General features: G+C 50.3%; 1 protein-coding gene across 1 annotated transcript; it reads right to left on the bottom strand.

Annotated features, from left to right (window-relative positions):
- Positions 1 to 339: 339 nt before the first annotated feature.
- Trim63 (tripartite motif containing 63) lies at positions 340 to 16,086 on the bottom strand. Its single transcript, XM_051172025.1, has 9 exons — positions 15,802 to 16,086; positions 14,527 to 14,699; positions 9,601 to 9,769; positions 8,437 to 8,532; positions 6,569 to 6,802; positions 4,674 to 4,696; positions 4,224 to 4,348; positions 2,154 to 2,225; positions 340 to 908 (listed from the first exon to the last, which is right to left on the bottom strand). Exons 1-9 carry the CDS (start codon positions 15,958 to 15,960, stop codon positions 898 to 900), a joined length of 1,062 nt encoding a protein of 353 aa, XP_051027982.1. The 5' UTR covers positions 15,961 to 16,086; the 3' UTR covers positions 340 to 897.
- Positions 16,087 to 25,190: the final 9,104 nt, after the last annotated feature.

Genomic DNA, 25,190 nt, shown 5'->3' with positions numbered 1-25,190 from the left:
AAACCAAACCAAACATGCTAGAGTTGGCCTTGGGCCTCCTGTAGGTCAGGGTAGAGCGTTCATCTAGTGTTTTTACGGTTCTCGACTCCGTTGCTAGCAACACACACACTCAAGCTGAATGAAATCACACTCCTTTTGCAGTTACAGAGAAAAAGCGCTGTGAGTTTATTTTTTATTCTTTTTCACTTTTTATTTTTGAGACAGAGTCTCTCTATGTAGCTCCGGCTGGTCTGGAACTCCCCATGTAGACCAGGCTGGCCTTGAACTCATAGAGATCCAGCTGCCTCTGCCTCCTGGTGCTGGGATTAAAGGGTGTGCACCTCCCCGCCGCCCCCCCCCCATGCCCAGCCCCTTGAGCATTTATTTAAACAACATGTAACACAAACTCAGTCCTCTCCCCATGTTTGGGGACCGGCACTGAAATACAGTACATTGCTCCTTTCTAGGCCTTGGAGTGAGACCCAGCCCTCCCACCGAGGAAGGGACATGAGTAGCCCTATTATCTGACTTCCTTCTCCCTTTGTGACAATCGCCAGTCACACAATGACCAGGCGTGATCATACAAAAATTCTCGTACAAAAAGCACCAGATTGGCGTACATATACAAGTATACAAAAAAAAAAAAAAAAAAATCACATTTTAAAAACATACAAAATATTTCATTTTGCACCAACGTAGAAAAGTGTCCTGTGACGTTTTGAATACATTTCCAATTGGGTTTCAGCCGCTGCTGGACACAGGGGTGGGGTTTCCTACTCCAGTCCCTGCCCTCCGGGCAGAGGGAAGACACACTTCCCATGGTGCCCCTCCCCATGAGCCCCAACTCTTTCCCGAGATGGGCCTGTCACCCGCTTCCCCAGTCTCTGCATCCAGAGGGTGTCTCACTCAGCCAGGTCCTCACTGGTGTCCTGAAAAAGAAAAGCCAGACACAGGCTCATAGTGAGACACAGACTCAAGAGAGGACCCAGTGGACCTCCTGAGCTGTGGTGACATGCCATCTCTAGCCCGAGCTCCTCCTTTAAAGACAAACTAGAGTTTAGTTAACAGAATTCAGTGGGCTGCAGAGGTTCTGAAGCACCCTAATGCTGTGACCCTTAAATACAGTTCCTCATGTTGTGGTGACACGCCCCCCCTACACGGGAGCAACTATAAAATTATTTTCATCGCTACTTCACTTTTTTTCTTATTTTTTTGGTTTTTCTAGACAGGGTTTCTCTGTGTAGCCTTGGCTGTCCTGGACTCGCTTTGTAGACCAGGCTGGCCTCGAACTCACATCATCACGACTTCATAACTGCAATTTCCCTACTGTTAGGAATTGTAATGTAAACATCTGTGTTTCCCAGTGGTCTTTGGTGACCCATTTGAAAGGTTCCTTACACCCCACCCACCCTCCCAAAGGGGTCGAGACCCACAGGTTGAGAACCACTGCCTTAGGCTTTTTCCAGCTAGCTGCTTTAGCAGGATTGGGATTTGGCTCCATTTACTAAAACTGAAGACTAAGCAGGTGCGCGGGTACACACCTTTAATCCCAGCTCCAGGAGGCCAGTGTGGTCTCCGTAGTGAGTTCCTGGCAAGCCAGGGGTACATTAAAAAAGAAGGAGGAGGTGGTGGTGGAGAGGATGAAGGAAGAAGGAGCAACTAGAAGATGGCCGCGAGGTGAGTCCCTACATAAATGTGAGGGACAGCGTTCAGATCCCCAGTACTCAAAGAAATGCTGGATGACCATGGGAGCCACTGAGATTCCAGAGCTCAGAAGACAGGAAAAGGGATTCAGGAGCAATTTGGCTAGCTAGTTTAGCTAGCCTAGCAAATTCATGAACTCTGGGTTCTATTAAGAAAACCTGTTGAGAGAGAGAGAGAGAGAGAGAGAGAGAGAGAGAGAGAGAGAGAGAGAGAGAGAGAGAGAGCAATATCCTATTGGCTGGTTGTGGTGGCACACACACTTGGGTGGCAGAGGCAGGGAGATCTCTGTGAGTTCGAGGCCAGCCTGGTCTACAAAGCGAGTCCAGGACAGCCAAGGCTACACAGAGAGACCCTGTCTCGGAAAAAAAAGAGGGTGGGTGGGACCAAATTAATAATAAACACTAAATACACACACACACACACACACACACACATCCCTAGAGATGAAGGCATGAGGGCAGAACTCTTACCTTCTCCCCCCTCTGTGGACTCGGCCTCTTCCTGATGTTCTTCCTCTTCAATAAAGTCCTCCTCATCCTCATCTGTGAAGAGAGCAAGTGTGTTAAGATGGGACTGGCTTCTCACAGCAGCCATTAGAAGAAGATTAGCCTACAGAGGACATCTGTCCCCATTTCTAGGCCCAATTGGGTACCTAGAGGCAGCAGGGATCTAGGAGGTACCAGGCTTGTAGGTCCCAAGCTCACAGAGCCCAGCCCCCAAATTCACCTGCCGCCTACTTTCAGACCACAAACTTTTTTTTGCTCCAAGACACCAACATACTTCTCTTTGGCCTGTCTATGGCCTCAGGGACACAGGAGGCACACTTAGGGTTCTGTGCATCTCAGTGGAACAAAGGAGAGGCAGGACAAACATTTCCTGTTCTTGGGATCAGAGTCCTCTGCTTAAAGGAATTTGCTCAGCCTCTGCAATCTGCTGGCTCAGCAATCCTTCTGTTGCCTCCTTGCTCAGTCCACAAAGGGGCAGTCTTGGGGCAGCCTGAGGGTTTCTGCTTAGGAGAATGGGGCAGTGCCCCGCCCCACCCCCCACCCCCAGGGTGCAACCTGGATTCTTTCTTTCTCATCCTGGGACGTGGCCTTGTCCCTTCCCCTACTGCCTTCCCAGGCCCCAGGGACTTGCAGTCAGCATTTGTCAAACACAGCCACAAACCAGAGCAGCATGGCTTAAATGCGTAATCCCAGCACACAGGAAAATGAGGTAGGAGATTAGACACAAATTGACTGCATAGTGACGCCTTGTCTCAAAAACTCCAAAACAAAACAACAAAAAATGGCAAGTAAAAACTCCAGCCAAACACCCAGGATCTACGCGTAGTCTCTGCATAATCTCGGTAATCCAGAGGGCCTGTTGCTTAATTTAAACCGGAGCTGCTGCTCATAAAAGCTTTCCCCAGAGAATCACTACAGGCCGGTGCCACGATGTTTTCACATGTCTCATATGTCCTCAGAGCGTCTTGTGAGCCAAGTGGCCCCAGGTGCAGTTTGCACCAGCTATTCACCAGCTGGGTGGCCTTGAATAAGGGATTACCCAGCCGAAACTTAGTTTCCTAAACTACAAAATTGAAGTGCTAACAAAGCCGCAGCCTAGACTTGTATTAAATGATAGAATTTACACCTTTAGATCAGAGTCTTGGTGCTCAGAGCAAGGAAAGGCCAACCAATAATCGGGCTCAGGCCTGGACTCAGGAGACAAAGGAATCAGATCTCTGGGAGTCTGAGGCCAGCTGGTCAAAGAATGCTGGTGGTATGTCCTCCCTGCCTTGGTGGGGAGGGTAGCGCATGCCTTCAACATGTTATGCTCACACAGTACAACTTAGGCTAACCTCAAAATTGCCATCTTCCTGCCCCTGCCTCAAGTTCCCAGCTACTAAGTAAGACTCTAGCCCGTACCAAGTCCTAATTTTTAGTCCAAAGAAGAAGGAGAAGAAGGAGGAGGAGAAGAAGAAGAAGCTGCTCAGAGAAGCACAGAAGAGCTGCTCAGTGGTAGAGCCACCTGCCTAGCATGTGTGAAGCCCTGGGTTCGACACCAGTAATGGACCCCCATACCACCAAAGAGGAGAGAGAGAGAGAGACAGAGACAGACAGACAGACAGACAGACAGACAGGCATGGGGGCGGGGCAGAGGGGCTTGCCAACAGCCACACAGAGAGCAGACAAATGGCAGAATCAGGATTTGAAGTCAGATCTGTCCAATGCCAGATGTCACGAGCTTTGAATCCATGCGGAATTTATTTAGCAACAATACCACACCGGGCACTGTGTTAGGCTCTAGAGTCATCACAAAGTTACACTGTGAGCTAGGCATGGTGGGAGCACACACCTTTAGTCCCAGCAACTCAGGAAGCAGAGGCAGGCAGATCTCTGTGAGTTCCAGGCCAGCCTGGTCTGCTTAGAGAGACCCTGGCAACACTGACTGTGTAACTTGATTTTTTCAATGAAGCTGCCTCCCGCCAGGCCTCAAGAAGAGCACCGCCTTTTTAAGGTCAAATGCAGATGAGCAAGTGGCATGACCATGTCCTTTACCTGTCCCAAAGTCAATGGCCCTCAAGGCTTCCGCTATGTGTTCTAGATCCAGGGTGAAGTAGTCCATGTCTTCAAAGCCCTGCTCTGTCTTCCCCAACTGGCAGCCCTTGGAAGCTTCCACAATGCTGGGGAGGGAAAGGGGCAGGGTTAGGTCTTGGGGTTCCCTGCGCAGGAAGGGACAGCTTAGCCTTGGCTCTATGTGGGTCTATCCCAGCCCCACAATCCACCCCTGCAGTGAGGGAATGAAGGGAAAGAGAGCATTTCTTCTTTAGGATCAAGCAGAGTGGATGATCCAAGTTAGTTAGGGCACATGATCTGGAGATGAGTCCCAAACCCTGCAGAGCTATGCCCAGGGTCCCACTAGGCAAGTGTCAGAGCCGGGCGGGGGGGAGGGCGGGGGAGAGGAAGCGGGGGAGCAGGCACGCGTGCAGCAGTCCCCGAGACACTGACCTCTTGATGAGTTGCTTGGCAGTCTGTGGAGAGAAAGAGCAGAAGTTAGCATTGAAAAGCCCAGGGATCGCCGAGCAGTGGTGGCACACGCCTTTAATCCCAGCACTCAGGAGGCAGAGGCAGGTGGATCTCTGTGAGTTCGAGGCCAGCCTGGTCTACAAAGTGAGTCCAGGACAGCCAAGGCTACACAGAGAAACCCTGTCTCGAAAAACCAAAAAAGAAAGAAAGAAAGAAAGAAGAGAAAGAAAACTCCAGGCACCATTCCATGGCACAGGCCTAACTCGCTTCCTGCCCTGTTACACAGAACTTAGACAGTTTCTCTCTGTCCTTGGCCAGCACGCACCTCAGTATGCATCCCCTGTCCTGCCAGGAAGCCCGGGTTCTCTGACCAAGCACGCACAATGTCTGAAGTCTCTTGCATGAGAGTCAACCAAACCTCCATTTCTGACCATGGTCTGGACTACAGCTGGCCCACGAGGAGAGCTTGAAGGCGTGTGTTTTGGGTAGTGTAGTTTTTGTGTGTTTTTAATTTTTTCTTTATATGTATGAGTGTGTGCCTGTGTGTGCATATGTGCACCATGTGTGCTGCAGCCCCTGGAGGCCAGAAGTAGGTGTCAGATTCCCCCGGATTGTGAGGCAGCCAACATGGGTGCTGGGACCCTAGCTTGAGCCCTCTGAAAGAGCAGCAAGCATCTCTCCAGACCTTCTGGGTTTTGCTGTTGTAGTTGAACAGATCTATTTTTTTGTTTTTGTTTTTGTTTTAAGTGTATGTATGAATGCCTGCATGTACTATGTATGTGTACTGCATATGTACCTGGTGCCCTTGGAAGTTAGAAATGGGCATTGGTTGGGTCCCCTGGAACTGGAGTTATGGATGGTTGTAAGCCACCATGTGGGTGCTGGGACCTAGACCCAAAAATGTTCTTTTTCTATTCTTGTTTGGCTGATTTTGTTTGTTTGCTTAAGACAGGTTCTTTTTGTTTTTGTTTTTTGTTTTTGAAGACAGGGTTTCTCTGTGTAGCCTTGGTCATCCTGGACTTGCTTTGTAGACCAAGCTGGCCTCAAACTCACAACGATCCGCTTGCCTCTGCCTCCCAAATGCTGGGATTAAAGGCTTGTGCCACCACCACACCCAGGAGAGAGAGGTTCTTTTTATTACCCAGTTCTGGCTGTCTCCCCAGTGCTGAGATTAAAGGTGTGTGGCACAAAAAGTGTTCTTGGGGGGAGGGAGGAATGGGAGGATACAAGGGATGGGATAAACATTGAGATGTAACATGAATAAATTAATAAAAAAAAAAAGTGTTCTTAACCATGAAGTCACCTCCCTCCCTCCCTCCCTCCCTTTCTCCCTCCCTCTCTCTCGTTTTTGGTTTTTGGTTTTTTGAGACAGAGTTTCTTGGTGTAATAGCACTGGCTGTTCTGGAACTTGTTCTATAGACCAGGCTAGCCTTAAACTCACAGCGATCCACTTGCCTCTGCCTCTTGGGTGCTGGGACAGTCATCTCTCCACTCCCAATATTTTTTTTATATTCGTTTGTTTGCTTGCTTGACAGGGTCTCACTATGCAGTCTTAGCTGGCCTGGAGCTTGCTATAGAGACCAGTCTAGCCTCAAACTCACCAACATTTTCCTGCTTCTGCCTGTGTCTGCCAAGTGCTGGGATCAAGCCAAAGCCATGTGTCACCAAGCCTAGCCTGGCATGTTTTCTTTTTGAGATAACATTTTTTACCAAGTTGCCCTGAATGTCCCTGAACTTGCAATCCTCCTGCCTCAGCCTCGAAGAACTAGGATCACAGGCGTGAGCCTGTAGCGGTGAGAACCCTGGCAGTGCACCAAGGTTTAAACGGCCTGCTCCAGACAGTTCAAATCCACCCCAACCCTCCAGGTGCCACTCACCAAGAGGAAGGTAGCCCCTCCAGGCTCGTCCAGGGACTGGATGGCTGTTTCCACAAGCTTGGTGGACTTTTCCAGCTGCTCGCGGTACTGGAGGATGAGGGCCTCGATGAAGCCCAGCTTCTCCTCCTGCTCCTTGGTGATTCTCTGCAGCAGCTCGCTCTTCTTCTCATCCAGGATGGCGTAGAGGGCGTCAAACTTCTGGCTCAGCTCCTCCTTCACCTGGTGGCTGTTTTCCTGAGGACAGAGAAACCTACAGTCACACCCAACCCGACCCACTTCCTGAAACAGAAGGGCCCAGGAACCAGCAGCAGCAAGAAGAGACCCTGCCAAGTCTTCATCTCACGGGGAGGCAAAGCGACCAAGAGGAAGGTGCCGGGATGGAAGGCTGGCGGGGTGCGACTTGGCGAGACTTTGTCTCAAAACAGGAAGTAAAATGGGCTTGGCGGTGGCACGACTGGGATGCCTCTCTGAAGGATAACGCTGTTCCCTTCCTCCCCACAGCTCTGCTAATTGCGGTTATGGCGTCCCTTTATTCCCTCTTACCAGACCCACCCCTCCTCAAGCAGAGACCAGGTTCTCCCTCCCTCCCTCCCTCCCTCCCTCCCTCCCTCCCTCCCTCCCTCCTTCCCTTTTTCTTTGTCTTTTTTTGGGGACAAGGTCTCACTGTGTAGCCCTGGCTGTCCTGGAACCCACTATGGAGAGCAGGCTGAACTCAAACTCACAGAGAGCCTCTTGCTTTTGCCTCCTGGGTGCTGGGATTAGAGGGATATGCCCCCGTGTCCAGGAAGAGAAGAATTCTGAATACTCTTTAAGAAATGGGAACGCTTCTTACTTTCTTTTTCTTTTCTCTCTCTCTTCTTCTTCCTCTTTTTCAATGTTTTGTTTATTTGTTTTTTAGACAGTCTCTTGTACCTCAGGCTGGCCTCAAACTCATGTGTAGGAACATGGCATTATTCTGGATCCTCTTCTATGTGCCTCCCAAATGCTGAGATTACAGATGTGCTGTCACATCTGTCTGGGAAAAGCTACCTCTGTCTGCAGTCTGTGGAACCAGCAGCCTTGGAGAGCTCATTAGAAATGCTCATTAGACTACATAGTAAATGCAAGCCCATCCTGTTTTACACAAGGCCTTGTTTCAAAAAAATCCAATCAGCCAGGCAGTGGTGGCACATACGTTTAATCCTAGCACGCTGGAAGTGGAGGCAGGTGGATCTCTGAGTTTGGTCTACAGAGTGAGTTCCAGGACAGCCAGGGCTACACAGAGAAACCCTGTCCCAAACAAACAAACAAACAAACAAACAAACAAACAGAAATAAAACAAAATCAAAGACAGACAGAAAGCAGGCTGGAGAAGTGGCTCAGTGGTTAAGACCCCTGGCTTTTCTTCCAGAAGATCCTGATTCAATTCCTAGCACCCATACGGTGGCTCACAACCATCTGGAACTCCAGTTCTGGGGAACCCGACTCCCTCTTCTAGCCTCCCCTGGCACTGCACACACAGTGCACAGACACATATGCAGGCAAAACATCCAAATTCATTTTTTAAAATCTTTAAAGCTCCTGAGTCAAGCCTTGCTCTGCTGCAAAACGATTAAAGCCGGAGACGTTCAGGGAGTTATTGGTAGGTCCCTGCAGTGATGGACCAGCTGGGTCCGTCTTGACTTTGGACAGGCTCTGACATAGCTGCTGCCTGTGTTCAGGAAGTATTTGTGGAGTGAGTGGAGCAATGAATGTGGCCCCTTTCCTGCCATCTCTATTGGGCACCCAAGGCTCAATCCTCAAAATGCACTCACAGCTCAGGCCTTCCCCAGAGACCAGTGGCACTGGAGGAGGCACTGGAGGCTCATAGGGCCAATATGCACCCTCACCTTGGTCACCCGGCAGGAGTCCTCCAGCTGAGAAATGATGGTCTGCACTCTGTCGTTCCCTGCTACCAGCATGGAAATGCAGTTATTCAGTTCAGTCTGGATGGGAGGGGAGGGAGAGACAGACTCAGAGCCAGCACACGGTATCCCTGTTCCCCCATCTGACTGTCACCAGTAGCATCACTATCCCTCCTTTTGGGGTACAGTTCAGGTCAAAAGCTGAGACTACAACAGATGTAGTATCCTTTATGGGCAGATGAGGCCCAGAGAGGGGAACCAAGCAACCCAAAACACACAGCAAGGTACTGACAAAGAAACAAAGGAAGCCAGGCATGATGGTGCATGCCTTTAATCCCAGGACTCGGGAGGCAGAGGCAGGTGGATCGATGTGAGTTTGAGGTCAGCCTGGTCTACAAAGTCCAGGACAGCCAAGGCCACACAGAGAAACCCTGTCTCAAAAAGCCAAAAACATTTTTAAAGAAGAACAAAGAAAGGAAATGCTGGTTTCTTTATTTATTTTTTCTTTTTTTTAATTTAATTTATTTAGTTTTATTTTGTTTGAGACACGGTCTTACTATGATGCCTTTGCTGACCTAGAACTCAATATACAGACCAGGCTGGCCTCAAATTCATATCAATCTTGCCTCTGCCACTCCAGTGCTAGGCCTAAAGGCCTGTGCTACCATCCCCAGCTTCTAGTTTCTGAGAAAAGGAATAGAATTTGGAAAGTTCTAGAAGAGAAAAGTCCAAGAGACTAGTGGAGTGTGGAGAACAGAGAGTTTGGGAAACAGGGCTACAGTTCACGCCACGGCAGGATGCTAGCATTGCTGTGGCCCGTGGGAGGGGGGCGCGGGGGGGAGAACCTCGAATCTGCCTTGTGCCACACGAGAGGCTCAGGTAGAGAGGTCTGGGACCCCGGGCTATACAGGACGGGGCAGCCATGGCCTGGGAGTCTGGTCTCTTCCCTGTGGCCACACCCGGTTGCTCTCAAGTGGCTCTAAGTATAACCCATGAGCTCAGCCACCTCCCCCGGGGAGGCAACGGCTGCTGTCCCCGTGGTCTGGGAAGTCCCTCCAGAGGAACTGATCCAAAAAGGCAGGCTCAGCACATCCACAAGGGTCAACTCCGTGCCCGGAATCATCTGGGCACAGTGGCTGTCGTCCATACCTTCTGTCCCTGGAAGATGCTTTGCAACGGGGCAACCTCACAGGCCTGGTGGGCCCCGAACACCTTGCACAAGGAGCAAGTAGGCACTTCACACGTGAGGCAGTAGATGTTGATTTTCTCATCTTCGTGCTCCTTGCACATTGAGTGGCTGTCCTTCTGCAGCGGCCGACTAAGGTGGGGGAAGAATCATACATCAGAGTGTCCCCTCTCCCTGTCCTGTCCGGATGTCCCCTCTCCCCATCCTGTCCTAGCTCCATGCACGGGAGGCCACCACATCCATATGTCAGCTCCCAGTGGATCTGGCTGCCCCAAACACTCTCCTTTTTACCTTCTGGGAGCCTAAGATCAAGGACTCTAATGACATCAAACAAACCTACTTTTTCCAAACCCTAAAACTCAGGCTCCAGCGCCTGGACATGGCCTGAGTTGGTACAGAGGACAGTGGGAGGGACCCAGAATTCCAGTCAGACCAGAAGATGCTAACCATAGGGAAAAAAACCATAGAGAAATTAAATGGACGTACCCCAGGTGGCCCAACAGCACAGGCAGGGGAGGCTAGAACTCCTCTGTTCTAATTATAGCCCCATAGCTTTGGTGGCTGAGGCCTGAGCAGTCTACTCTGATGGCAGCCCTGACATCTATATTTAATCCATCAGACTGTACCTTCCAACTAGCCATGGAAGCCTGTTTGCTTTTCTTCACTGAGTCTATAACATACAGTACCTGGCGTGAAGACCGTGGAAGTGAAACACAAATAGAAAGAATACATCAGTAAACACATCCCGAGGGTTCAGAGAAGGGCACAGTACGAGCACCCGATGCCGTACAAACAGCACATGGTTGGGGGCAGGGCGGTCTAGAAGGCCAGAACAAACCTCCACTACACAAAGGCACTCCAAGGCCCAGAACCTCTTTTTTTCTAATTTTAAAAATTGCATTTATTGCAGCCGGGCATGGTAGCGCACGCCACGAATCCCAGCCCTCGGGAGACAGAGGCAGGCGGATCTCTGAGTTCGAGACCAGCCTGGTCTACAGAGAGAGTTCCAGGACAGCCAAGGCTATTATACAAAGAAACCTTGTCTCAGAAAAAAAAAAAATTGCATTTACTTACTGCATGTGTGAACTCATGAGTGTGAACACGCATGGAGGTCAGAGAACAGCCTGAAGGAGTTTGTTCGCCCCTTCTACCATGTGGGTCCTGGGGATAGAACTCAGGTCGTCAGGCTTGGCGGCAAGCACCTTTGCTCACTGAGCCATCCTACCAGCCCCAGAGTTTCTTCTTTCTAACCTCTCTCTCTCTATTGCTTCCTCCAGTTAGGGTGCCTGGCACGGTCCTCTCCAACATGAGTCCTTTCCCAGCCTAGACGGGGGTTTTGGAGAGGAAACCTTACCTCTCAAACTAGGCAGCCCTTACATTCAGTTAGGATAAATAAGCCACATGCCTACACTCCATCTGATCCCCAGCCCCTTTCATCTACACATCTCACAAATCTCAGACAGTGACCATTCCCCCATCGGTGTCAATGTCTCACCTCCCAACCTGGCATTTTAGATCACACTTCAAGTTTTACTGGCCCCTCTAGGAGCCCCTTTCCAAACACTTGTTTTTTGTTTTTTGGATTTTTTTTCATCTTTGAGCCCAGGGACCCCATACTGTGGCTGTGGTGACGGGGGATTTTCCTGGGGCCACCCATTGCTGTACCCTAGGATGGCAGGAGGAGGACAGGATGTAGAGCAGAGAACACCTCCCTCCCTGGTGGCCAGGCATCAGGGTCAAACGCTCGTTTTTCCTGTGACTCTAGTCCTTCCATCCCCTGTGCCAACCATGTCAGAATGTGCCCTGCGGGGCTCTGTGGAGACCCTGGTGAAGAACAGCGATGGCTGTCATTCACCTATTGAGGAAAAGCCTCAAAGAGTTCGGACACAGGATGCTCTTCAGAACCCCCCAGCTGTGGGTTGACTCTGCTCTCCTATGAAATATGTCATCCAGCAACAGCAGCAGAAATAAGCATTGGTGGGCTGACCTAGATGGCTCAGCCAATAAGGGTACTTGCAGCTCAAGGCCAGCAACCTGACTCTGATCCCTGAAGTTCAGGTAAAGGCAGAAGGAGAGAAATGATTCCACAGAGTTGTTCTCTGGCCTCCACACATGGGCCATGGTGTGTGTGCACCCACACTCACATCCACACCCCACTCTAGTAATTATAATAAACAAAATTTGTACAAGAGGTATATGCACATGTTGTCTGGGGAAGAGACCCTCGCGTTAGAGAAGACTTTACCACCAAGCTACATTTCCAGCCCCTCAACTTTCAATATTTTGTCTTTACTTTGAATCAGGATCTTGCCCAGTTGTCCCAGCAGGCACTGCATTTGCAGTGTAGCCTAAGTGAACCTCAGACTTGCAAGTAGCTGGGATCACAGGCTTATGCCACCATGCCTGGTGCTCAGCAGTGGCCATTTGGAGCGTTGTGTTCCAGCTCCCTCAGAGGCCATATACAAGTGTAGAATAGTCACAGCAAAGCCTGGCGAGGTGGGTGCGCAATTAAGAGAGCTTACTGCTCTTACAAAGGACCTGGGTTTGGTTCCTAGGACCCACATACAGCTACAGCCATCTGTAACTTCAGTTCTAGTCCCAGAGGGATTGTGACAGCCATACCTTGTGAACTGCACTACATCTGGAATTACCTAAAACCCAAGTGGCTGCGTATGCCTGTAAGTGTTTGCTTGTTGAGACAGGGTTTCTCTGTGTATCCTTGGCTGTCCTGGGACTTGCTCTGTAAACCCGGTTAGCCTCAAACAGAGATCCACTTGCTCCTGCCTACTGAGTGCTAGGATTAAAGGCGTGCACCACCACTGCCTAACCAGGGCTTTTTTTTCCTCCCTTAACTAAATCACTTGAAGCGGGAAGACCCACTTTTAGTTTTGTTTTTGTTTTGTTTTCCAAGACAGGGTCTCTAGCTGTCCTGGACTAGCTCTATAGACCAGGCTGGCCTCGAACACAGAGATCCACCTGCCTCTGCCTCCCCAGTACTGAGATTGCAGGCGTGCACCAGCATACCTGGCTGGGATGAGCCACTTTTAATCTGGATCTTTTTTTGAAGTGGGAAGATAACGCCTTCAATCTGGGCCACAACTTCTCCTGGCAGCCAATATAAACGACATGGAAGGAGGAAACTCTCTCTGTGCCTGATCTCACGCTCTCTAGCAAGTCCAGTCCTTCAGTGGCTTTAGAGCCTATTTCTTTGGGATTCTGGCATGTACTGAAGACCAAGAGGAGACACCCAGCCTCGTGGACTGAACTACTTGGATGCTTGGACCTTCTTTTGGTAGGCAGCCATTGTTGGACTAGCTGAACCACAGCCTGTAAGCCCATTCTAATAATTCCCATATATGTAAACATATATATACATACACAGTATATATATGTATATATATATATATATGTATATGTTGTGTACATTCTGTTTCTATAAAGAACCCTGACTAATACAGAGATCCTGTACCTCCAATCTGGTCTCCGCAGACACCAAGACACACACACACACACACACACACACACACACACTACACACACTTACATAAATAAAATCTTAAGACTGGGATTGAGAAACGAAAGGATCTCACATTGATACCAGCTTGGGCTACACGTCAAGGCTCCATCTTGACAACATAAGCTGCGCGGATGCAGTTCAGTGGTAGAACATTTGCCTGACGGGGTTTTCAGTCTCTACTGTTGAATGCAAACACACACACACACACACACACACACACACACACACACACACAGCAGGGAGAATAGTCACTACCGAGTCAGTCACCCGTCACCCCTTTTCAGCGTCACCACTTGCTGGCCTAACTAACCTGAGCCTTCACTTCCTCAAGGTAAAATCAGGGGGCGAGAAGGCCTTGTGATAGCACCGTGAGAAACACATAGAGATGCCGAGGGCAGGGCTCGGCACTCCGTGAATGTCTAATATTTTAGATATCCTCTTTGACAATCGCGGGTCCCCCTGTTGGGCCCCACAGGCTGAGCTTGAACTCTCAGGCCCTGTGGCTCAGCCTTCCAAGTGCTGGGATTACAGACGTGTTCCATCTTAATCGGTGAAGGTTTTAGGCTGTGAAGCCATGAGGTGGTGAGTGGTCCAGGAGCCTTGTTGGGATATTCTGATTTACTTGATTGATGGGTAAATGGATCAATTGGCATTTGATGCTGTGGATCCCAGCATCCGGGGGCCAGGGCCCTGTGCAGTCTCAGCAGGTTCTACAGTCCAACCTCAGTCAGGATGCCCTTCCTTGTAAAGATCACCCCAAACACTGCACAACCCCTTGCCACTCACAAATTCTGCCTAGTAAACTCAGGGTAATTGTCCAAAGCTATCGTTACTGTTGTTATTAATATTATTATTGAGGAGAGGTGAGACAGGGTCTCATTCTGTAGGCTAGGCTGGCCTGGAACTCACAGCAATCCCTCTGTCTCTGCCTCTCAAGAGCTGGGTTCATAGGTGTGAGTCCCCAAACGCAGCTGACTTTCTTCAGGGTTCCATTTCCTTCTCTACACAGGAATAATCCCACAGGATGAAGCGTTCTTGGTGCCTGGCTCGTGATTCCCTTATGGACCACTTGGCTACATTCTCCCCAGGTGTTTTCTCAGCCAGGAGCCCCGCCCTGCCCCCACCCCCCCCCCCTACCCCACACACAACCTGGTCTCAGAAATCTTTTTCAAGGCCCCAGTATACCCAGAACCCAAGAGCTGAGGTTCTGTCTGAGGTAGAGGGTGATGTTTCTGTGCTAATGTAGATGGCTGTGTGGCTGTGGTCTCCCCGAGGTGGAAGGAGCGGCGGAAGGGGGGAGGAGGGGAGGGAGGAGGAGGAGAGGGGGCAGGTAGCTGGGGCAGGAGACTAGGCTGCTGAGCTGAACACTGACCTGGAGCACTCCTGCTTGTAGATGTCGATGATGTTCTCCACCAGGAGGTTTCTCTGTAGGCCGTATACCCCATGCCGGTCCATCACCACCTCATGGCGGCACGAGGGGCAACGGAACCGACCTCCAGACATGGACAGCGAGACGCTGCGGTTGGTCCAGTAGGGATTCGCAGCCTGCAGACAGCCAAGGCGAAGATGAGGCTGGCGGTTCCTCCCCTCTCCCAGTTCTCCTTTCCCCAGTTGCCCCAAAGGCACTGGCCAAACCAAAGGACGCTGGCTCCTGGTCCTGACCTAGAACCTGCCCACCCATGCGGGGTTTGGAGGGTCTCTCGCTCGAAGCACTCAAACAGTCAAGAGGTTCGGTATCAGCCAATGTGAGTTCAAGTCACGTGACTTTAGGCAAGCCACTAGATCTCTCTATGCCTCGGTTTACCACTGACATCACAGGCCTTAGAATTAGAGCCAGCTCCTAGGGTTGTTACTTTAAAAATGACTGTAGAAAAAGAATGTTTTGGTTTTTCTGTTTTGATTTTAAGATAGGCTCTGGCTATCTCAGACCAATTAATTAGCACAGACTGGCCCCAGACTCTTAGCAATCCTCCTGCCTCAGCTCCCTGTATGCTGGGATTGTTGACCTATACACTACACCTGATTTTGGAAGGACCACTGGCTGTAGGTAGGGGCTTGGGACCCTTGAACCCTTCTTTCCAGTGCAGTCACCACAACTGTTCCCTTTCTCACCTCAGAAAATGGAGTCCCTTTCGGCCCATGCTGGAACACACCGCCTCTGAGCTGCCTGCTATGGCTATGTGCCTCTTGCCACCCTCCCCCCAAAACCCTGGGCCCCCTGCCATCTGGAGCTGGGCTCCTGCCCCTGGGTCTGGTTCCTCTCTCCTCTCTACCGCCGCCCCCTCTTATCACTTGAGGCATTTGACTCTTGACTGGAAAAGCAACTGTGAACCATCCAGGCAGCGCAGGGAGCCGTGGGCAGGGTGGGGACTAGAGGTGGGTGCATCATGGAAGAGGACTGAGACAGCTCCCCTTTCCCCTTAGCCCCATCCCTACCCGCCCCGCCACTCCTCCCCCCACGCCCCAACAGGTGAAAGCCCCTTCTCAGAGGTCTCCGCACAGGCTTCACATAGGAGCGAGTGATCACAAGCATCCTAGGCTGAGAGGAAGGGGCGCCTGAGAAGCCATCGAAGGGCTGAGGGAGGGGGCTGAGGGAGGGGGCTTCCGGTAGGGGGTTTCCAGGGCCCAGGCCCTGCCTAGTGCTGACCTGGAAGATATCGTTGGCACACTTCCGGCAGAGGTTGTGCTGGCAGGGCAGGATGACCACGGGCTTGGTAAACATCTCCAGGCAGATGGGGCAGATCAGCTGCTTTTCCAGGTTCTCCATGGCGTTTCCGTCCGGAATCAGGCTAGATTTATAATCCATATTGCTTTGAGATGCGACTGTCTCTTCCACCTATGTCACACTAATAGGAACCGGAGGCCTTGCCTTTGTCCCCAACCGCAGTCGGATCTTCTTTGTCTCCTGTTGCCCCACTTCTGTCTTGGTCTGAGGCCCCTCTGATATTTATAGCGGCACCTCGGTCACATGAGCCCCAGGAGGGGACCAGCTGAGCATTCCGAAGCCAAGCTGCTGGCCGGGGCTTGAGTTTCCTCCAGGCCTCAAAAGATTTGGCCCTCTCAGATCACATGCAGGGATGAGCAATCGTTGTTTCCCCAGGGATGGGGGCCATAAACAGGAACAGACTGTACAGAGGAAGGCCAGCTACCCTAGTTTCCTGCAAAAGTTGGTTTCTCCCCCCGCCCCCAACCAAATCAAGTGAGAGTGAGGGATGGGACCTCGGGAGAGAGTCCTGACTTTGAGGGGTTAAGAGCCAGCGCCCCTCAGGAAGCAGAGGCAGGCAGGAAGATGGCTGTGAGTTCGAGGCCAGCCTGGTCTACAAAGTGAGTCCAGGACAGCCAAGGCTACACAGAGAGACCCTGCCTCGAAAAACCAAACAACAACAAAGAGCCAGTGCCCGTGTACCGGGAGGGGCACTAAGTCAGTTTCCCTTCTGGATCCTTGAGCAGCTCCAAGCTAAGGGCTTGGGATAGCCTTTCTGTGAGCCCCTTCCCCTGCCTCGGACTCCAGCCAAGCATTTCTATAGTGTCTTTAGAGACTCTCGGGCTGAGCAGCGCCCCCCCTGATACCCCCTCAGCCTGTTATCCCACTTCATGCCCAAAGGGTTGGTGGGATGGCTCAGCAGGTAGAGAGACTGACAAACTTGCATTCACGTGTCCCTCTGTTTTCCCTACACTGACTTGCTCACAGCCCAGAAAGGAGACAAGCATGAACTCTCTTTGAGGTGCCTCAGAACCTGCCCTGACACTTGGAAGTCTGCAAGAGGCTCCGCTGGACTCTCTACAGACAGTTTGTTCTTGGGCCACAGGAAGAAAGTACGAGGCTGTGGAACATATGGACCTAGAGACAGGCACGCCCCAATCCCTGAGATAAGACCTAGTGATCTGCAAGCCTATATCCCCAGCTACTGGGGAGGCTGAGGCAGGGGAATCTAAAGTTTCTAGCCATCCTGGGCTACACAGTGATGTCATGTCTCTGCGTGAGAAGTGAAGCAGGGCATGACGACACATGCCTATGACTCCAGGTCTTAGAAGGTAGAGGCAGGAGTTCGAAGCCAGCCTGGGCCACATGAGACTCTATCTCAAAATAACAAAATACTGTCACTCTACACCACCATGACCCCTCACCACAAACCACATCACCCCAAAAGAAAAGGTATAAAATTGCATGTGTGGCTGGGTGTAGTGGCGCACGCCTTTCATCCCAGCACTCGGGAGGCAGAGGCAGGCTGATCTCTGTGAGTTCGAGGCCAGCCTGGTCTACAGAGAGAGTTCCAGGACAGCTAGAGCTGTTACACAGAGGGTGTGTGTCCCAGGTGGAGAGGAGAGAGGAGAGAGGCGGGTGGGTTTACCACAAGCAGTCACCATGAGGATCAGGAGCAGCCAGGGTGGACTAAGATGGCAGATAATGGGGCACATTGCTGGGAAGTAGTCCAGACCAGCATAGACTGGTCAGAATAGCTCAATATCTGCCAAGTTATAGTGCTTGAAGCTTACTAATAAATATACCTGGTCTCTCTGTCATTATTTGGTATTAGAAAAGCCTCATGCCAAGCTGTGGTGGCACACGCCTTTATTCTCAGCACTCGGGAGGCAGAGGCAGGCGGATCGATGTGAGTTCAAGGCCAGCCTAGTCTACAAAGGGAATCCAGGACAGCCAAGGCTACACAGAGAAACCCTGTCTTGGGGTCAGGGGGAAGCCCCTACTTTCAATTTTACAGGCTTAAGCCTGTGATAGTAATCTCATTCTTTTCTGTCTAATGGCACTGCCATTGCCAAAGTCAGTATCGTTAGCCGTAACCTTAGCTAACGCTAAGAACCTTTCTCTGTGATAAAAACATGAATACAAGAAGCAAGCTTCATTCTTGCATTAGAATGGAGCCGTGAGAGAGCATGAAGCCATTATAAAAAGTCCCTGGGATCTTGGTGCCAATTAGAACTTCCTGACTCTTGCCTATTTAAGAGGTGTAATAGGGCTGATGGTTCAGTGGTTAGAGCACTGGCTGCTCACCCAGAGGACCTGGGTTGGACTCCCAGCAACCCACATGGTGGCTCACAATCCTCTGTAACTCCAGTCCCAGGGGAGCCTGTGCCCTCTTTTGTTCTGTGGGCACGCGTGTGGTGCACAGATGTTATGTTCAAACAAAACACCCATACACATAAAAACTTAAAAATAAATTTTAAAAATGAAACAAGTATTTTTTAAAAGGAGTTCAAAGTCACCCTCAACTACAAAATAAGCCCAAGACTAACATGAGTTATATAAGATCCTGTCTCAAAATCAAAAGACAAAAAGGAATCAAGCATGGTGGTACAGCTTTTAATCCCAGCACTTGGGGCCAGGGGCAGGCAGAGCTCTGAGAGTTCAAGGCCAGCCTAGCTTACAGAGAAAGTTGTAGAACAGTTAGGGCTACACAGAGAAACCCTGTCTCGGAAAACAGCTGAGGCGAAAGGTGGCAAGTGCAGCATGGACAGTAGCAGAGAGGGTATGGGTTAGCCAGTGTGTCCAAGGAGGAAGAGCCTTGCCGCTGTCTGTGCCCTGGACATGCCTGTCACCTGGGAGGAGCAATTCACAGCTTCCTGTTGACTCTTTCCAGTCACACTGGGTAGGCCAGGTGCAGAGCCCCAGCGAATAGACGGTGGGACAGCCTCCAGCCTGCACACTGGTAAGGCCAACGCTGTTGAAAGTCAAGAGTGAGATGGGGAAATTCCCATGTGGGCAGCACTGGGCAGCGAAACACGCCTGGTCATTCAATCCTCACACCTGTCCCCTGGGGAGAACTGTGTTTTTCCTCTCCCAGCAGGAAATGAGATTCAGAGAGTTTAGCCGGCTCTGCCAAAGTCACACAGCTACAAACGACAGAGCGACTCTGAACCCCTTGCTCCTCTGTTAGACCGGTTAGTGAGTGCTTATTATGGGCTGGGGATTATACTGAGACTTTTCCATATTTCTTTTCATTCAGCCAAGTGACAAAGCAGGGCAGGAAGCAGCACCTTTCCTGCTTCCAGCTGACTTGCAGAGGCTCAGAGATGTGCAGTCACGTGGCCAAGTTCCACTGGGAGTTAAGTGACAAGAGTCAGGGTCATCACCAGGAAGCTATAAACCAACATCACTACCAGTCACTAGACAAACTAGAAAAGCCACGGGACTGGCAGCTGAAGAGAAACAACATGAATTACCAGTGGTGAGCTGAGCCCAGGACTGTTTTTGAGGGTAGACAAGAGTCTCACAATGTAGCTTTTGCTGGCCTAGAACTTGCTCTGTAGGCCAGGCTGGCCTCAAACTCACAGAGATCTGCCTGCCTCTGCCTCCCAGGTGCTGGGAATTAAAGGCTTGTGTCACCATGCCTGGCTGCAAGCTTGCTTTATCTATCTATCTATCTATCTATCTATCTATCTATCAATCTATCTATCTATCTATCATCTATTTAAATATGGAGTCTCAAGTAGAGCAGGAACTTTGGCAAAGATTGGCCTTGAAGGCCTGATCCTTCTGCCTCTACCTCCCAAGTGCTGATATTACAGGTACAAGGTACCATGCCTGGCTTATTTTTTACTTTAATGAAGATTTCAAATATATGAGAGTAGAGAAAACAGTCTAATGAGTTCCTGTAGCCAAGCCCAGCTTCAACTCATGGGTTTGGTTTGGTTTGGTTTTGTGTGTGTCTGTGTGTGTGCGTGTGTCTGTGTGTATATGTGGTATATGTGTGCGTGCATGTGTGTAGTATGTGTGTGTAGTGTGTGTCTGTGTGTGTGTATGTGTGCGTGTGTGTGTATCTGTGTGTGTATGTGTGCATGCATGTGTGTGTGTGGTGTGTGTCTCTGTGTGTGGTGTGTGCATGTGTGTATCTGTGTGTGTGTGTGTGTTATTAGAAAATGGACCTAAGACCTCATGCCTGCTAAGCAAGCACTCTACCACCAAGCTATACCTCAGCTTTCTTTGTTTTTAAAAACTGTTTGCCAGTTCCATATATTTATTTAATGAATTTTAGTCATGTTCCACTCCCACTCCCCTCCCCCAGGCCCTTCCCTCGCCCACCGCAACCCCTCCCCTCCTTCTCAGCGTGTCTCCCTCCTACAAGCATGCGCTGTAGATGGTAACACTGGAGGAGTGATGCCTTTTGGGCATCCATGATGAAATGCTGACGGGCCCCATTGTGTGCAAGTCTCATCAGATAACTGCAGCCGCAGTGAGCTTATGAATGAAGTGGCCATGCCAAGTCCAGAAGACATCTTTTTTTTTTTTTGGTACACGTCCAAACAACACAGGGTATTTCCATTGTCCTTGGTGGCCCACCGAGGACCCTCCTTTGTTGGAGCTCAGCTAGACACTTCCCCAACCCTGGCTAGCCTTTAGATCTTAGGAGGTGCTACACAGGCTGCTGAGGGAGAAAGGTCATCAACCATCTTACTTAGCCATGAGCCCTGCAAACTACAATACTGACCTGCCAGGCAACAAGTGCCCACTAGTGCAGTAGTGGCATGGCTGTGGTGGGGGCAACCAAGTGCTTTCCAATTCAATCTGAGGCCTACTTGGCAGTGGTGAACTGATGGCTGGTTCCGTAAACCTGATTTTTAAAAAATATATATATTTATTTCTTTATTTATATGAGTGTTCTATTTGCATGTTTGACAGAAGCGAGCACCAAACCCCATTATAGATGGTTGTGAGCCACCATGTGGTTGCTGGGAATTGAACTCAGGACCTCTGGAAGAGCAGATAGTGCTCTTAACCGCTGGGTCATCTCTCCAGCCCACCTGATTTTTTTTTTTTTTAAATAGGGTATTACCAGGCCAGGTGTGGTAGAGCACGCCTATAATCTCAGCACTCGGGAGGCAGAGGCAGGTGAATCTCCGTGAATTCGGGGCCAGCCTGGTCTACAAAGGTGAGTCCAGGACAGACAAGGCTACACAGAGAAGCCCCATCTCAAATAAATAAATAAATAAATAAAAATAGAAATAGGGTATTACCAAGATGAGAGGGCTGATCTCAACTTGCTCTATAGCTTTTTGTTTTGTTTTTTGAGACAGGGTTTCTCTGTGTAGCCTTGGCTGTCCTGGACTCACTTTGTAGACCAGGCTGGCCTTGAACTCACAAAGATTCACCTGCCTCTACCTCCCGAGTGCTGGGATTAAAGGCGTGCGCCACCATGCCGGCTAGCTTTTTTTTTTTTTTTTTTTTTTTTTTTTTGCCATCAACTTTTGATTCTCCTGCCTTAGTCTCCGAGTACCTGGGGTTACAGACATGAACTAACAGGCCTGGCTGAAATCTTGATGCATCCAAACCATGCTTACTGTTTCCGTTTTACAGATGGGGAAACTGAGGCACAGATTGGTATACAGAGCTGCCACATAGCCATAGCCGGTATTGGTAAAGCTAGAACAGACCTGTTTAATCCCTAAGTCTGTGCTCTTTGGGATTGTCACTAGAAACGGGGCTTTTCAGAAACCTGAGAATTTCAGGGCTCTTGGATCACAGGAGAGGACACTGGCCGAGACCTGGGACTATTGCTCTAACTCCTTCTCTGACCAAGACTTGCAATGTGATACCCGGCAGGCCACACCCACGACCAGTGACTTCATCTGCCAAATGGAACAACTGCTGGAGTGGATCCCCAAGGGTCCCCCCCTTTTTATGTCCCCAGTGGGGGAGTTGCCCCAAGATGACAAGATTGGGGGGACTGTAGTGGTGTCAGGTGGGGAAAGAAACCATCCCATCTTCCCTTCACCCTCTCCTGTTTCTAGCTTGTTGAGATGCTCTCTGGTTTAGCACAGTACGTCACAGAGCTGGTGGGTCTCATGTGTCGGCCTGCTCCCACCTTCCTTCTCCCCACAGGCTGTGGAGATTCACTCAGCCTCTGGACAGGAGCAGGGAGGCGTGGACGTTGTTTTGCTAGGGCTTGAGGACTCAGCCATAGACTTTGATGTCATCCTCAGTGAAGAATCAGCCCAAATCACAGGACCAAACCAATGGTCATTTGATCTAGTGGCTGAAGCCAGAGCAGTTGGCGGAGCCAGGCCCATGGGTTCTGGGGCATGATGCAGTGTCCCCAGGGGTCAGGATGATGTCCACTGGGCCTGACCCACATGCCGGAGAAAGGAGCAGAGTGTCCCCAAGGTCTCTCAGCACATGAAGTCTGGGCCAGGAGCCCCATGGCCTTTTACTGTCCCCAGGTCTAAACAACATTTAGGGAAAGCTCAAAGAGCTCTGGGGGAGTGGATGGTCTTTAAAGAAAGGGACCATCAGGGTAGGTGCGGTGGCACATGCTTTTAATCCCAGCACTGGGGAGGCAGAAGCAGGAGGATCTCTGTGAGTTTGAGGCCAGCCTGCTCTACATAGCAAGTTCCAAGACAGCCAGGGCTATATAGAGAAACCCTGTCTGGAAAAACCAAATAGAGGGGCTGTCTCAGGGGACATGGAAGTCAAGCCTATGAGGCACCTGTGGATTGATAGGCCTGGAAAGGAGGCATGAAAGTGCTTTGTAAAGTGTGAGTGATGGAGCACACACCCTGAGACCCTGTGAGCAACGAAGAAGCCACTGGGGGAGCAATGCCGCTGAAGTCAAGTTTAGGGCCCCTCACAGCAACAGTTAGTTCTGTCATCCCAAGGCAGGATAGCCAACATCTCGTGTGTCATGTTGCTAACATGTGAAATGGCAGTTGGGGAGAGTAGAAATCTCTCTGGGCCAAGAGACTTCATGGTGACTGTCCTTCTCCAGCCCTCCAGAGCACAAACAGGGAGGGTGTGTCTGATCCATGACAGTCCCTCACAAATGTAGCATCCTGGTTAGAGGGCACGCCCTGCATACCATCTGCTCAGCAGAGCTCAGGATACTGGTCTGAAGATACGTTTGTGTGTTTGTTTGTTGAGTTTGAGTTTCTCACCCCACCCCGGGCCGGCCTTGTGTTTAGTGGATAGGTGAGGATAACCTTGAACTCCCGATCCTCCTGCCTCGGCTCCTGAGTGCTGAGATCACAGGTGGGTGCTACCACATCTGGCTTGTGTGGTGCGGGATGCAGTCGGGGACTTCACATAGGCTAAGCACTCTACCAACCAAGCAAGGTACATCTGGTCTCAATGTGTAACCAGGGCAGAACCTGAAATTTACAGTATAGCGCAGGCTGATCTTCATTCATGATAATTCTGTGGTCACCATGGCGGCTGGCCTCGCTTCTTTCTGAGGTGAGGTCTTCATAAACATATACAGCCAGACTGGCACTTGTGAACTTCCACCTCAGCCCCAACGAGCCACCTCACAACCTCCATCTAGTGATCATCTTTGTTGTTGTTTTGCTTTTGTTTGTTGTTGTTTTGCTTTTGTTGTTGTTGTTGTTTTTGTTTTTCAAGACAGGGTTTCTCTGTGTAGCCTTGGCTATCGTGGACTCACTTTGTAAACCAGGCTGGCCTCAAACTCGCAGCGATCCACCTGCCTCTGCCTCCCGAGTGCTGGGATTACAGGCGTGCGCCACCACCGCCCGGCGGATCATCTTTTGCTGTAACAAATTATCTCCAAATTTAGCTTAAACCCACAATAAACATCGACCGTCATAGTTTCGGTGGATCACACTGTCAAGCAGCTACCTTGGTATTTCTGGCTCAGGGCCCCTAAGAGTCTGAGGTGAAGACACACTGGACTGCAGGCCAGTTTATGTGGGGGCTTAACAGGGGCTAGAGAAGCCACTTTCAAGACAGCTCACTCAGTGTTTACTAGCTGCAGCCCTCAGCCCATGTACCTGTGCACAGGTCCCCTGGTGCATTCCTAAACCATGACACCTAAGCTCAGAGCAAGCGACTGAGAAAAACAAGACAGCAGTAGTGTCTTGTGAGCCAGCCCGGCAGCCACATACTACCAGTATTTTTGTTTGTTTTTTGTTTTGCAAGACAGGGTATCTCTTTGTAGCCTTGGTTGGTCTAGACTCCCTTTGTAGACCAGGCTGGCCTCAAACCACAAAGATCCTCCTGCTTCTGCCTCCCAAGTGCTGGGATTACAGGTGTGCGCCACCACGCCCCACTCGGCGATCAGTGTTTTAATAATTTTTATTTGGAAGCTGGGTGGGTTGCCTCGCACCTATAATCCCAGCACTCGGGAGGCAGAGGCAGGTGGATCTCTGTGAGTTGGAGGCCAGCCTGGTCTACAAAATGAGTCTAAGACAGCTAAGGCTACATAGAGAAACCATGTCTCTAACAACCAAAACATAAAAATAATTTTTATTTGGTGTGTGTCCGTGTGTACAGGTCAGATGACAATCTGAAGGGGTAGTCACTTCTTCCACTGTGTGCGTCCTGTGAATTGAACTCAGGTCCGACTTGGTGGCAAGTACTGAGCCCTCTCTTGCCGGACACTCTCCTTGTGGCTGAATCCTACTGGGCTCACAGCCCAGCCCTGATACTCAGGGAAAGGGACTCATACAAGGCTGTGGCTACCAGGAGGCAAGAAGCTGTGGGAGCTGCTGAGAGCTTTCTTGGAGGCTGTCCTGAGCATTTTATAGGCGCTGGTTTATTAGTTCGCAAGGTCCATTCCAGTTCCATCCCCGTTAAACAGATAAGGGAACTGGGTCATACGCACACGTGTAATAAATCCAGTGTTAGACTCCCAGAAAACAGCCTGTGGCATTGCTAGAGGCTGTAACTGGGTGTGATGATTCGTGGAGATGACGCATTCCTTACATAGGAAGTTCAAGGCCAGCCTGAGACACATAAGGTCCTGCCTTTAAGAAATTAAATACTGGCCGGGCGTGGTGGCACACGCCTTTAATCCCAGCACTTGGGAGGCAGAGGCAGAGGCAGGCGGATCGCTGTGAGTTCAAGGCCAGCCTGGTCTACAAAGCGAGTCCAGGACAACCAAGGCTATACAAAGAAACCCTGTCTCAAAAAAACCCAAACCAAAAAAAGAAGAAAAGAAAAGAAAGAAAAAGAAATTAAATATTATGCAGAGCATGGTGGCGCATGTCTTTAATCCCGGCACTCCGGAGGCAGAGCCATGTGAATCTCTGTGAGTTTGAGGCCAGCCTGGTCTACAGAACAGGTTCGAGGAC

The sequence above is a fragment of the Acomys russatus genome, chromosome 29, assembly GCF_903995435.1.
Source record: "Acomys russatus chromosome 29, mAcoRus1.1, whole genome shotgun sequence".
Lineage (NCBI taxonomy): Eukaryota > Metazoa > Chordata > Mammalia > Rodentia > Muridae > Acomys > Acomys russatus.
This window is presented reverse-complemented; position numbering and strand designations above follow the sequence as displayed.

Coding starts and splice junctions, on each gene's coding strand:
- Trim63 (XM_051172025.1), bottom strand. CDS start 15,960: ATGGATTATAAATCTAGCCTGATTCCGGACGGAAACGCCATGGAGAAC. Junction 4,697..6,568: donor GAGGGGCTACCTTCCTCTTG/GTGAGTGGCACC, acceptor TTCTCTCCACAG/ACTGCCAAGCAACTCATCAA. Junction 2,226..4,223: donor GGCCATTGACTTTGGGACAG/GTAAAGGACATG, acceptor CTCTCTTCACAG/ATGAGGATGAGGAGGACTTT.